Source organism: Prunus avium, chromosome 4 (genome assembly GCF_965620075.1).
Source record: "Prunus avium chromosome 4, drPruAviu1.hap1.1, whole genome shotgun sequence".
NCBI classification, from domain to species: domain Eukaryota; kingdom Viridiplantae; phylum Streptophyta; class Magnoliopsida; order Rosales; family Rosaceae; genus Prunus; species Prunus avium.
The window spans coordinates 15,461,964-15,476,249 of NC_142287.1; the positions used below are offsets into that span (position 1 = coordinate 15,461,964).

General features: G+C 36.2%; 1 protein-coding gene across 4 annotated transcripts; it reads left to right on the forward strand.

Moving 5' to 3' along the window:
* Window positions 1-1,408: 1,408 nt before the first annotated feature.
* On the forward strand, window positions 1,409-9,136 carry LOC110750702 (rhodanese-like domain-containing protein / PPIC-type PPIASE domain-containing protein). 4 transcript variants are annotated; one of them, XM_021951077.2, is made up of 8 exons: window positions 1,409-1,742; window positions 2,409-2,525; window positions 2,826-2,917; window positions 3,644-3,744; window positions 3,859-3,969; window positions 5,210-5,318; window positions 7,222-7,272; window positions 8,816-9,136. In XM_021951077.2, the coding sequence occupies exons 1-8, from the start codon at window positions 1,511-1,513 to the stop codon at window positions 8,894-8,896; spliced, it is 894 nt and encodes a 297-aa protein (XP_021806769.1). In that variant the 5' UTR covers window positions 1,409-1,510; the 3' UTR covers window positions 8,897-9,136. The 4 variants fall into 4 exon arrangements, with proteins under 4 accessions (XP_021806769.1, XP_021806777.1, XP_088108696.1 ...); XM_021951085.2 differs by having other exon boundaries at window positions 1,409-1,748; window positions 5,210-5,322; window positions 8,816-9,052; XM_021951069.2 differs by having other exon boundaries at window positions 1,410-1,748.
* The last annotated feature ends 5,150 nt before the right edge of the window (window positions 9,137-14,286 follow it).

Below are 14,286 nucleotides of genomic sequence, written 5' to 3' on the forward strand. Positions count from 1 at the left end.
CTGCGTGCCAATATCCCTTGGTCTCTTGAAGGCTTTCACTTGGAACTTGCTCCTTAGCCTCCCAACAGCCCTTTCACATGTGGATTCCCCAAGCTCTTTCGTGATATTGTCTTCCAGATGAGTGCCAAGGCTTGTGCTGCTTTTTATTCTAATTATATGGGCTTTTTAAGACAACCACATGATCTATCCAATGGATGAGATAACCTTATCAAATGTTGGGCTTTTTGGTTGGCTTATTCTAATTGGAGCAATGGGCTATTTTGGTTGGGCTACTCTAGTTGAAGCAATGAGCTATTTTCTCTCTTGTGCTTACCCACGTTTGGGCCTAAAAAAATGGGCTTGAGTCCCGAGGCCCCAAGCGACCCGAGACTTCCATTTCTCGACCCATCGATGGGCCCCATGACAACTTGTTACCATCCATACCACAACCCACTCAAGCAAGCCCCGGGCATTCGAGTGGCTTGGGCCCACTTAAGCTTGTAGTGCGATTGGGTGTGAAATAATAATTGCCCGCTTGGCATGGCATATCGCTTGGCATGGCATGTCGTTTGGCATGCTTTTAATTATGACGCTTGATAGGATAATTGGCATGGATTTGCAGAGCTAAATGCATCTTTATAATTTTAATCTCAATTTCTAGCATGACAAATTTTTATTTGGCATGGCATGCAGGGTGTGGCTTGTGCTTGGCAGACTTTCGTGTACTCCAAATTGGGTATTTTTCCAATAATATATCGTTTTGGGCTAGGAATTTATTCGGGCCTAACCATGGATTTTTTGGGCCTCAACAGTTTTTAAAAACCAACTTCATAATATTTATGATTATGCCGCTAGGCTTCCGTTGATCGTAACTTCTTTGTTACAACTCCGATTTGAGCCCACTATGTGTCTACGGACTCGTCTCGACGCGAAGTACATTATGGTGCCATTCATTTCCCTCAAAATCCTTCTGGATTTAAAAGTGATCAAAATGACCCTATTCCCGGGGGCAAAATTGTAATTTCATAATTTATTAAATTAATTAAATTAAACGAATAATTAAAATTGGGTCGGGATGTTACACCATTCTTAGCACTAATGATAGAAGTAAACCCTACATCATTTAATTTATATAAATAAACCCAAAAAAAACCCAAAAAATGACAGCTGATCTTATTGAATTTATTTTTGATTATTAAACTACTTTGTGTTTTGAGTTTTTTTTATAAGGTTTTGGGGTTTGGCTTATTTTAAGAAATCGATGACAATTTTGTAATTTATAAGAAGTTAAAGCCTCTTTGTTATGTTGTAAATGAACTTTCGGTGTGTTTCTAAAGTCCATTTCATATAGGGTATTTATATAATTTGGGCCATTGTATTGGGTATATCAGTGAATGCCCCATTATTTTATGCCGATACACATACCTGTAGAAGAACCCACAGTTCACAAGAGGGTTCACAATATACTGAAAGTCTTGACACAATTCTCTCTGTTTCTCTCTTAATCAAATTGAAAACCGAAGGAAGCAAAATGTTAAGAGTTTCTCATCTGACACCAATAGCGCCTCCAGCTCTCAGTGCTCTTAGACTATCTCTGAGCCCCACTCTCAACCTCCTTTCTCCTTCCAACGTTCACAAAGTCTCTACTTTTGCACATTCTCAGACTTCTCTCTCCCTAATCTTCAGACCCAGTTCCCTACATTCCCCTTCTTTGAGCGTGAAGTGGGTTCTGCAGCGTATGGTTGGCAATCCATGTCCCAAGGGTACAGGTGCCTCGTAATATCCAAACCCATAATTTTTTTACTTCCTGATTTCTAAGTATTAGTTGGGTTTAATTTTTGTTTTTTGTTTTCTGTTGTTGGGTTCTTGAGAAAAGTGGAGAAGTAGGAAAAAGGAATGAAATTTCTTGCACTCATGTTATCCGTTGCTTGGAAAACTTGGGAATTAAAGTACTGAATTCTAAGACTGAATTAAAAACAAGCGCACCTCACTATAATCCAGCAGGATATGAATGAACAAAATGCTTTTGTCACAAATGAGCTGGCTTGTGAGGCTCAACAAATCCTCTTGTTGAGAGTACTTGTGGTTGGGTTGTAGTTAAAAGTACTTAAAATTTGAATCTTCTTAGCACTACCAATGTAATGAAAATAGGGTGGAGTTGATTGAAAGATTGGAGTCTTTATTTTTTAAGAATACAGCACGTCTCTCAATTGTTTTGCTCTTGCGTGATTCCTCTTCTTTTGAGTGCACAATATTGCTCCGTCTTCATTTCAATGACTGTTAATAAAATATTTGATGGTTGGTTTTTTAACCAGTGCACGACATTGGCATTTTTTTATTTGTTCATTTCTACTTCTAACTTCTAAGTTGCTTCCTGTTGTATATATTACAATTCCTTGTTCAAGTGTTTTAAATTCTATTCCTTTCAGCTTCGTTTAGTGCTGAAAGTAGCTCTCGAGATGGAAGGGAAATATTGGTGCAGCACTTGCTTGTTAAAGAAGACAACCTTAAGCTTCTTGTAGATCTCCAGCAGAGAGTTTCAGGAGGTTAGTTTCCTTAAGTTTTGATGGTTAAAAAGGTCAAAACTCAAATTTTCTATTTAGAATTATGTGATAACTTTTCAGAAACTTTGAAACTTTAAGTTTTACTAAATTTTGTGGTTTCCTTAAATCATAATGGTGGACTGCTTGTCCTTATCTTTCTTATTTGTACTTTTTATGCATAACATTTTTGTTTCCTATCAAAACAATCAATCATAATGGTGAAAGCACTAAATTTAAAGTTGGACATTCTCTTATACAATTTGGCTTTTCGATGCTGTGCTTGTTTGCCATTGTCTCATTCAGGTGAAGACCTCAGTGATCTTGCTGCGGAATACTCGATATGTCCATCCAAACAAGAGGGGGGAATGCTTGGCTGGGTGAGAAAGGGGCAAATGGTACGCTGATGAGATAGCTATTTGTCCTTCAAGCTTTCTAAAATAATAGGGGCACTGGAAATTACTTTGTTGTCTAATTGTTGTTCTCTGAGCTTTGTTGTAGTGAGAGCATCATAGAACTAAGTAGCAATTGCCATCTGATGACGTTAATTATTCCATCTTGGAAGTATGCTATGTCTTCTCCCAAATTATCTGTTGCATAACTTACAGGAAACTTTATTTTCTTGGGACTAGTTCTTGTGTAACCTCTTTTTTATGAAAAGAGAGTAGCCCTGTCCACTGGGGGCCCAATTGGGCTGTGGGTTTCATAGTGGAGGTAGCACTATCCCATCCCATGATATTTTGAGGGTTGGTTCTCTAATATTCCATCACACATGATCTGGTTTTGTAAGGAAGGTCTAGACTCTGTAGTACCGGAAAACTATAATTACAAAAGCCAAAGAAGTTTAGTAGTAAGGAAACAATAATTTATTTTGTGAATCACTAAGGCACTGGAATGTTTTCTATGTTGCTTAATGGATAGTTTGCTGCCTTTACTTTTGTTGTTTAACATAAAGTAATGAATTTTGAATCATACGTGTATGATGATGAAGTATTACTATGTGAAACTGAAATGAATGGCAGTGAAAAGGTTGATAGGAAAAATACACTTAATAAGTATTGATCTGTATGTTTTGTTTATGGGCAAATATGATTTGACAGAAGTGTGATGGCAAATTGTCCCAGGTACCTGAGTTCGAGGAGGCTGCATTTAATGCATCTTTGAATAAAGTTGTAAGGTGCAAAACAAAATTTGGGTGGCATTTACTGCAAGTACTGTCAGAGAGGTATGGCTTAAAAACTTGTCTTGTACTGAATCTCTTACATGGAAATGCAGTCGAGGTGCGGACTAACACTTGAATATACTAATCTGTTTATTGACGCGCACCATATTCTGTTAGGGAAGAATCAGTACTCCAAGACATTCAACCTGAGGAGCTTCATGTGAAAATGCAAGATCCCAGTTTCCTAGATGAGGCCCAGTTGATTGATGTTCGAGAACCCGAAGAAGTGTATGTTCTAATATTTTAATTCTGCTTGTCTACACATTTTTCTTTTCATGGATGTTCTGATTTCAAATTCTTGGAATGAACTTTTAGTAGTGGGTTTATCTATATATATGATCATATTATATTGAGAAGTTCAAATTTGAAAGTAAGCAATTAACCAGAAAATTTTGGTATATGATGTGTTGTATCATAAAAAGAGCTTTGAACTGGAGGGATATTGAGAATACTTAAAAGAAATCAAGAATGAAATAAGTTATAACAAGAAAACATTGTTATGGGAAAAACTGCAGTTAATTTGCAGTATTTATGAAATTTTACCCAATTTGAGGAAACATCATATATGGATTAATGTGCAAAGCTAGTGGCGATACATTTCATAATCTTCTTTACTTCTTTACACTACTACTTTGCTGAAAATATGGGGTGCTTCATTTTTCTCTTGACCGGATAAGGCTGTGGTCCAGTCTTTGGGTAATGTGCTTTATTTTTGGAATCATCGTTTTAGAAGACATTCTTACAGTGATGTTTGGAATCCGACCCCTTTGTGTGCTATGCGGTGTTTATGGTGGGAGAATGGGAGATAAATGCTAGGACTTTTTACGATGTTGAAGCTTCACCTTCTAAACTCAGTTTCTTTTCTATTTGTTGTCCATATGAGTTGTGGGTGTCTTAATTCTTTTTATATCCTATGTTGATAATTTATTAGATCAAGTTACATTTAGATTACAGCTCTTCCTTTTTTGGTGTATCTTCTATGTTCTTCCTGCAGTAGAACTCCCCTTTTCTTACTAATATTTAGTAGTTATAAAAAAAGTATATTTATATAAAAGCTTGACTCCTTAAAACTGAGGAGGAACTCCTCTTCACAACAAATAGAGTTTTGACACTTGTCAAATTCCTTGAACTTGATTTTCTTTTGAATTTCTTGAACTTTTTTTTTTTTGGAATTTTTCAAGTGTCATTATCTCATTTGTTGTGAGGAGGAGCTCCTCCTCAATTAAGGATCCAAGCCATGCTCTTTATTTTCCCAAGCTAAGTATACGTAGTGTTAAAAAATGCAAAGAAAGTTTTTAGTCAAGAATTAATATAGAAAAAAGTTGTCTAACACATGGAGAAACTCATCGTAACATTTTAAACTAATTCTGCAGGAGCTTTTGGCTTTAGCATGCATTTTTCTCTTTTCTTGAGCTAATTACTAGGATTCTCTGTGTTTTTGAAGACATGCATCACCTTTGTTTCACAGGGCGCAAGCTTCTTTGCTGGGTTTCCAGGTTCTTCCCCTTCGAAAATTTGGAAGCTGGGGACCTGAAATAACTACGAAGTTTAATCCTCAAAAGGATACTTATGTTATGGTAGGTATAAACCTTTTTGTGCTAACCATCCCCTCTGTTTATTAAATAAGAGAATATATATATTTTTGAAATGAAATTAATATAACCAAATAGTTTTAAAAAATGAACATGAAAAATTTCATAATTATGTTTCATGCCTATCTTTTCATGAGCGGGCCATCATTGTGGGGATAATGTGTAATCTTGTTCGTAGATGAGTTATCTTCTTACATGATGGCAAGACAGTGATACATTAAGATATATGACAACCAATCTACATCTCCTGGTCCAGTCTCCACTTTTGCGTTAATGAAAAGGTTAGCTGTAAGTTGTAACCTCTATAATATCTCATCACCCTTGACCACATGCTGAACCTTAACCCTCGGGTTTGGTGAAATTGGCTATCCATTCCTCATTTGCTTGTTTTTCCTCTTACACCCTCCACATCCCAAACAAGAAAGAAGCAAAAAAGAAGAGAAAAAGAAGAAAGATGATTAAGTTCTAGTCAAATCCATTTTGGAAACTCTCTATATATTTGCCCCCAATCTTTGCATGTCTAAGCAGTAATCTGCCTGAATGTGAAAGCAGTGTTTCTATTTCCTGCATTTATTAGGTGCTAGACTGTCCATAGAAAAATATTATAAATTGCTACCTTTGAGTAATTAATTAGAAGACAATTATGGTGGGACACTTATGTAGATTAGTAATGGGAACTGTCATTTTGGATACTGTAAGTAATCATCCACTCTGTTCTAGTACCAAAATGTTAAATCCTCCTGGCAGTCTGCGTTTGTTGTTGGCAAGGATAATGCCGATAGGTTATGAGCCCCTCAATTAAATATGTTCTGCATATTTTAAGTTCTACCCTTTGTTGTTGTGTTGCCTATTACAAATCTGCCTATGAAACTTCCTACTCTCTCTTTGATTGTAGATTTATTTTGACAAAAGCAAGGGAAAACTTCTTATTTTGTATCAATCTGTTTTTAGCATTGCACAATGATTCACTCACTCACACATTTACATTTGTGTGTTTGTCGTCTTTTTTCTAAATATTGCATTATCATTGACATTCAAAACATTTATACATGATTGTGTTTGTTTGTATGCATGTGCGTTGCCTGCTTTTATTTATATAACTATTACAACCTGGAGATAACGTCTTTGCTTAAGATTTGACCAATGCTGAGTTGTATTTTCAAAGAACAGTGTGATGTGAAGTTTTAAGGCAGGGCCAGGGAGACATTAAGTTTAAATGACATTCACATTTCTAGCTTCTACATTTGTTTTTCGCTAATTGGTGTATAATTGTCTTCTGATTAGGAAAGAGAAATCTGTGTTTGAAATTCTTCTACAGCCATCTCTTTTTTTTTTTTCTTCCAGTAAATATATTCACATGGTAGGCACACCAAAACTTATAAAATTATAGACTCAGTAGCCAATAAACTTCTATACTTCAATAAATCTTTTCTTTTTTTAATTAAAGAGGGAGGCGGAATTCGAAATTAGGGCCTCTTCCATCATTGCGAACAGAGACACCACTAAACTAACAACTAGTTGGTTATTATTCAATAATATCAGTCACAAAATTTCTTTAAAAAATATTTGCTATTGTATATGATTAAAATCAGACTTCATAAACAGTCCATAACTTATTAGAATTTATGATTTCTTTTGCACTTTTCTCCATATTTGTATGCACGCGTGTGTGTGTAAGAAGATGTACATATAGGGGCAGGTTTTTAACCAGTTGGAGGTTTGAGATATATTAGGGTTTAGGGAAAAGGGTTGTTTCTTAGTTTTCAAATCCAAGAGTTTAAACATGTATTCATTCATGTGCCGCTTATTGTCCTTTCACTCGACGTTTTATGTTAAATCCTCGCTTTTCGATTACTTTATACTGACGTTTCATGTTTCCAAAATGCAGTGTCACCATGGCGTCCGATCATTACAAGTTGCCAAGTGGTTGCAGACACAGGTAAAGCTCTTTCTCCTATGTTATTTACCCTAACTGGAGTTTCCTCTACTAAGTCAGATGACTTCATTTCTTTGCGGGATCCAGATACTACCTCAGTGCTGATATTTTGCATTTCCTTACTACCTCAGTGCTGATATTTTGCATTTCCTTTATTTTTCACATTTTTAGTAGCTGCCTCACTGTTCATTTGTTGAAGTATATATTTAAAGGCCTTTAGCCAGTGACTGACACATGTTTGCTCTGCTCCTCATTGAGCAACTTTATTGTTTCTAATTTGAATTTCCTCTGTCCTTGCCATGTATTGGAAAGTCTTTAGGAAAACATTTGAAGCAAAGTTGAAAGAAAAGTTTTTGGTGTTTAACTTAGTCTAACTTTTACTTTAGCAACCATTAAGCAGAAGCTCTTGTAAACAGCATCAAAATGCCTAAGAAGTCGAATGTAATTAATTTCACTTCCACCCTACTGAAACTTCTGAATCTTCTTATCAAAAGACGCACTATATATGAGGCCTTGTACATAGTAATTTGTTCCTGTCAAACATCTACACTCATATAAATAAAGTTGTTCGCTGCCATGGCCCGAAGGAGCCTTAAGCACTTGTACTGTGCTCAAGCAAAGGCTCTGGGCAACAAGTAGGATGGAGCCTTGACTTGAGCATTATATTAGTGCAGGGTTTAGGGTGGTTGTTTACTTGTTCAAACGTGTAGCCTCCTTGTTCCCATTCCTAGCTGATCATAATTTCTCTTTTCTTAGACAACGAAAAACTTTTCTTGTTCCATTTTATATCGTTTCAATTTCCATCCACCCATGCACATTTTATATCCTTTTATTTTCATAAAAAAGGGTTTTTATTACAAGTGGCCCCTGAACGTTTTAAAAGTCTATTATAGTCCTCAAACTCTCAAATCATTTATGTTGTCTTCATCTTTTGGTGTACACATCAATTTGGTTCGTGCTGTTGCATTCCGACAAAGCTTTTGTTAAACTTGGTCACTTGCCACTGCGCGACAAACTTTAAAGGGATATTGTCATCAAAATATAGCTCATTTTAGTCCTAAAACTCACGTTTTTGCTCAACAATGCCATATACTCTCCAATTAGGGTTTCACATTTAGCGTCCATCAGGGATTAAGGAGAGCATATAGCCTTGTTGAGCGGAGTACGTGAGCTTGACTTTATCATGGGTAGATTTGTTGTATTTTAACAAAAATACCCCTTAAAGTTTGTTAGTTGACTGATTTTAATGAAGATTTTGACTGAATGCAATGAGAGGGACCAAACTAATATGTGATCAAAAGATTAGGAACCACATTTATTGATTTGAAAGTTCAAGGACTCAAATGAGCACTTTTGGAAAGTTCAAGGACCATTGGTGAAAAAAAACTGTATAAATAAACGTGCTACCTCATATACATATTGCATTCCACCATTATTGAATAAGAGTCTAGAGTCTGAAAGTTCCTGTTTGCGGCCATATACTGATTTTGATGTTCTGTTTTGTAAAATTTTCTTTATTGACTAAAAAGGATCTTTGATGGTGCAGGGGTTTAAGAGAGTATTCAATATTTCTGGTGGAATTCATGACTATGCTCAAAGGGTTGATCCAACAATTCCTACTTATTGAGATCTATGAGACAATTTTACAAAACAGAATTATTTTTTTCTTTATACAGCAAGTGGTTTCATATTATCTTTTATCCCCTTTACCGTCCTAAAAGACAATGCAGATGCTGATTCAAATTGTTTGAGGAAATGAAATTTACTTCATCCTCTCTGCTCCTCCCACTGTCTTCTTCATCCGAATGGTTTCATATTTTTGTTCTTGGAAATAAATTGTTTGAGGAAATTAAATTTACTTTTTCTTTGTTCGCTTGAGCAATGGAAACCTTATTCTGGTGCATATTAATGCATTGATAGCTAATGATTGACAAACATCCAAGAACAAAAATGAGGAGAAAAAGATATAGTTTAGGTTAATAATATGATAAAAGCTCCTCAACAACCCAAACAATTGTTTCAATGGTACATATGAACCCTCACGCAAACAAAAAGAAAAAGTATGTAATTGGGAAAGGAAACAAAGGTGACTAAGAACATCTAAAGCTAAGAACACAACTTAAACTACCATTCAAACAAAAGAAATAAAAACACTCCCAAGAAGGTGATCATTTTTGGTTCTCCAAGGAAAAGACTACAAGGGTAAATGCTTAAGCTCTCATCTCTTTTTCTTTTGTGTACAAAGAGACTAGATCATAAGATACTTGGGTTAAAATGAAAAAGGCTTATCTCAACTAGAATAAGCAAAATTAATCCGCCATTGTAAATGTTTTTGTGTTATAAGTTGTGGCTAAATTCATTTCCTAGACATAAAATGCATGTTTCTTTTAGAATCTAGGTCTTCAACGGGTGATTGATTTTATTACGCGTTTTAACTACATTTTTTTTTATATTTAAGGACTTTTCCTATTGAGAGGGGCGATAGCATACTAAACTCACACACACTACATAAATGCTAGGACTCAAACCTAGGACCTTGCTTGAGGGAGTAAATACTCCAAGCCACTACACTCGTGGATCCTTTGCCGTTTTAACTACTTTAAAAACATTCATGTTTAGTGGGCATTGGACCCAAGACTATACTTAGAATCCTTAACTAATCTATTTTCTCCTTCGTCTTCTTCTCGGGCCTCCATCTTCCTAATTACATTACTAATTTTGGAATAGAAGACTCAAAGCCCAATGGGCCTTGAGGGATTTATAATTTAAGGGAGATAGAAATTACATTGGAGAATGAGAGAGGAGAAGCATGCAAGCTTCTATTTAATTTACAACCTCAAAATAAAATTAGTTATAACCCATCCATAAAATCAAACCCATACGGCCAATCACATAGCTCAATTTGGTTTTGGGGTCTTAAGTTGTCGCGCCCCAACCCACGGATTTACGTAACTTTGGGTTAAGACGTGATTCACACCTTAATTATAAAATTAAATAAAAACTATAACTAAAATGTGAAGAAACATTTAAATAAATAAAATAAATATTTCACATAGAATATTCAGCGAAAACGACCACAACTGAAATCTTAACAATTTTATATTATTTTATAAGTTAGAACTACTCTAGAGTTCACTAAAAGAGTAGCTCATTATTCATCTACAAGCTATGTGCACAATGCACTCTATAGATATGCCAAAATCATCACAAGCTCTAGTTTTCAGGTTCTGTACCTGCAAAATCTATTAGGGGGTGAGCGAAACCACATCTCAGTAAGGACATAAACCTTTTCACGGTAAATTGATATAATTAAATTAAGTGACATATAATCACACAGCCAAGTATCACATTATTAATAACAATGAATGAATGCTCTTTATCTATTCCCATTAATTCATATAACTGGGCAAGCAGACCTGCACGTCCCATACCATGCTTATACCACTTGGTCCCGAATGGCCATTTATATGAACTAACACCCATCTCAATCATCCCATAATTCCCCTTTTGTTAGTCATCTTGTCTAACTCCCTGTCACCAGTTCCGAATCACCCAATAAAAACCATGTGCACTGTGTGGTCCCTGAGACCTGGTACTTGCCAAGAGTTAGACTCAACTATATAAAAGACTATTTCCATTATCCTCTTTTCCACCATTATTTTCTCCACCCCAGAATTCTAGTCAAATTTCATGACATGATATAATTATGCCCTTCACAACAATGTAGCCATTTAAAACATCACCAATGCATATATAATTATGCCAACATTGTTCAAATAGTTAAGAGTACGTAAATACCCAATACAAGGAACGTCAATCAAACAATACCATGCATAATATAATGCTCACGGAATTTAATTAAATCAATCTCTGTAAAAGGCCCCCAAGAAACCCCTATCTTGACACCAAAGCTTTTGCTAAAACTGTTAGGTATTTCCCAATTTTCCACCACATTCACAAACCCAGTCTTCTATTTTCTTCCAATACTTCTTCTTCTCTCTACCTCTCTTACTATCTTTCCTTCTTTCTATTTAATTTTCTCTTTGTTTCTTTCTCTCTTCACATTTATTTCTATGCAAGTTCTTAATGCAGAAGGTTTCCTATTTAAAGAACAAGAGAGGCGGCAAACCAATGTTCACTTATTGGCTGGCAACAAACTTGTTATCCAAGTTTTGGATAACTACATCAAACCAATGACGGTAAGAAAAAGATATCGATATACAAAATATCTTTCATATTCTAATATTTATGATAGCCACTTGTAAGTCAATTACTATATTTGCATGTGCTAAAGTCACCTCTTACTTCTAATATTATAAATTAAACATTTAATATATATATATATATATATATGGTACTTCACATAAGTCCATAATCATCCTTATTTCAATTATTTAATCTAATTAAACAATGAAGGATACACAACATTAAACAATTGAGACTTGAGAACATACGAACCTATTTCCAATGGAACATATAATTCAAATTTGACCAATTTAAGCCTTCTGTTAAGTTGGCCGTTGGTCAAATGTTAACTGATGACATATCCACTGTAGGACTCACTAATTCCTTAAAAAAAATAAAAAAAATAAATTATATAATATAATAAAATAACATTAAAAAATCTTTTTTTAAAAAAAAAAACCTTCCTCTCTTCGTCACTCTCTTTCTCTTCGTCCCCCTTCTCCTCCTAGCTCTCCCACCCCATCCCCCCTCTTCCTTCGACGAATCCAGCCACCTACACCTCCTCTTTGAAGCACAGCTCCACACCTACTTGGATCGATGGGAGAAAATTGTGTGAAGCCAAGTTGCATGCTAGGGTGTGCCCGGGAGCCGCGGATATCTAGGGTGGCGGCAAAGGAGGGAATGTATACATTTGTTCCAAGACGGAGCCATAGTTATCGGTTGCAAGATTGCCATGGAAGGCAGAGGCGCCAATAGTAGCCACGACTTCTCCATAGGTAGCAGAATCACGGCTACAACGTGGCCTGGGTGGGCAGCCTTGCCTTGGCCGTGGGAAGGATGTTTGATCTTGGCTGTGGTAGTAGTGCCGTGAAGTTGCTCCACGATTTCGGCTGTGTGGTGGGACTGTAATTTCGACTGCAAGGTCATGTGATGGAATGGTGGCCCCGGCCATGGAGTCGTGTGGAGGTGCAAGGGCATGTGCTGGAGCTGTGTTCACGACCACGAGGCCGTGAGATGGAGCTGCAATCTTGGCCTTTGGGCAATGCAACGGGTGGCTTTGTGCTGCGCCACCTTGGTGGCTTAGACCCATGATGGATTGGGTTGTCGTGGCAGCCTTGCTCCTTGTGCGTATACTTCCGACCATGGTTCTTCAGAAAGCTTCAAAAGATCGATGAATGGAAGGAAACAAATTTCCTTAGGTTTGGATTCGAGAGCAACGCTTTGAGTATATCTCGAATCTCTCAGTGAAAGCACCAATTTGTTTGTACAAATAATCGCAGGGGAGAATATTCGAGATAGATCCTTTTCTTCCTCAATCCCTGCAAAATAGATTCGATCAACGAAGCACATCCGAGAGTTGTTGGCCAAAGGCCCTTCGATGCCTAAGTCAGTTGAATGGTCTTAAGATGCAGCTTTAACTGAAAGGGATGAAGCTTTCTCTTTGGGAAGAGAGATAGTAAGGCGGTCGGAGCAGTGAGAAAGGGAGAGAGAGAGAGAGAGAGAGAGAGGAAGAGTGTGTGTGTGTGTTTCTCTATGGTTTTCATAATTACCTCATATGTTGTGAGATGCCATCTTTATACAGAGTCTCCTCATTGGTTAGGGTTTTGTATAAAATAATTCCCATATGGAAGGAATTATCTTTTCCTTAAATGAGATGACATGATAATATCAGGGAGATTTGCTAGGAATCAAATCCTTGATTTAGAGAGATATTCCTATATCGTAAATCAAGGATAATAGGCTAATTAACCTAAGGAATATTCCTCTATCCACGTGTCACCTTGTGATTGGTTGCCAAAATTCATGTTCCCACAGGAGGCACATAATTCGTATTTTGAGGCTGAGTGATACGGAATCTCCTTTCCCCTCTTATTTCCCAAATTGATTTAGGGTTCATATTGGGGCCGAGTGATACGGTCTGAAATATTCGTTTTGGAGCAGAACCATACGGTCTTAATTTGGATTCGATACTGACTTGAAGATTCATGAAGTGGTTCCATTATTGTAGAGAAGGCTGAATTAATAAAGATGACTTTGAAGAGCAAAACTCATGCACATGACGCTGAAATCAGATATAATATATTGCGGTGAAGTTCCAACGTCTAGTAGTGGCTTTTTATCTTACTTTGATGCAACTGTCTGTGTTGTTTAGCTTGTTATCTGGCCTTTTATCTTTACTTCGATGCAATGGTCTGTGTTTAGACCGCTCACACATTTGGGTCTTTCCAATCCTTCCAACCACAACCACCCCCATACTTCTCTCTAGAACATGCATAAAGCCTCCTTCCTGGATTATCAGGACTCCAACAAATCTTCGTTTCAAGCTCAACTCCACATTTGCAAATACGTACGTACCATGTCATCTTCTGTAATTCAATTACTCGACTATGTAACTTGAAATTCTATGCGTAGAATAAATTTGTAGTTTGTAAAAAGAAGGGAATAACGGTACAAGATTTGGTGGATCCATTGATGTTGTTTTTAATAGATTCCCTCTAGTAAATATTTAGTAAATTTCTTATATATTTAGTAAATTCCCTTTTATATTCTAATTTTATGAAAAAATATCTTGCGTGATTTTAGTAGATGAATTGAGTCAATCATAGACTGAAATTTAGTGTGTTTTTGTTATAATAATTTTCATATATGTATGACAAAATTACTTGATATATTTTTACTTCAAAAGTAGGCAATTTTGTATCATATAAAATTACAAGACATGCCTTCAAGGACGGTGTATTTTCTTAATGTATATACAAATCAAAGAAGGTTAATCAAATATGACAACTTATACTTCTTTGTGTCTACCTCTATCGTCACGAGAGAGATATA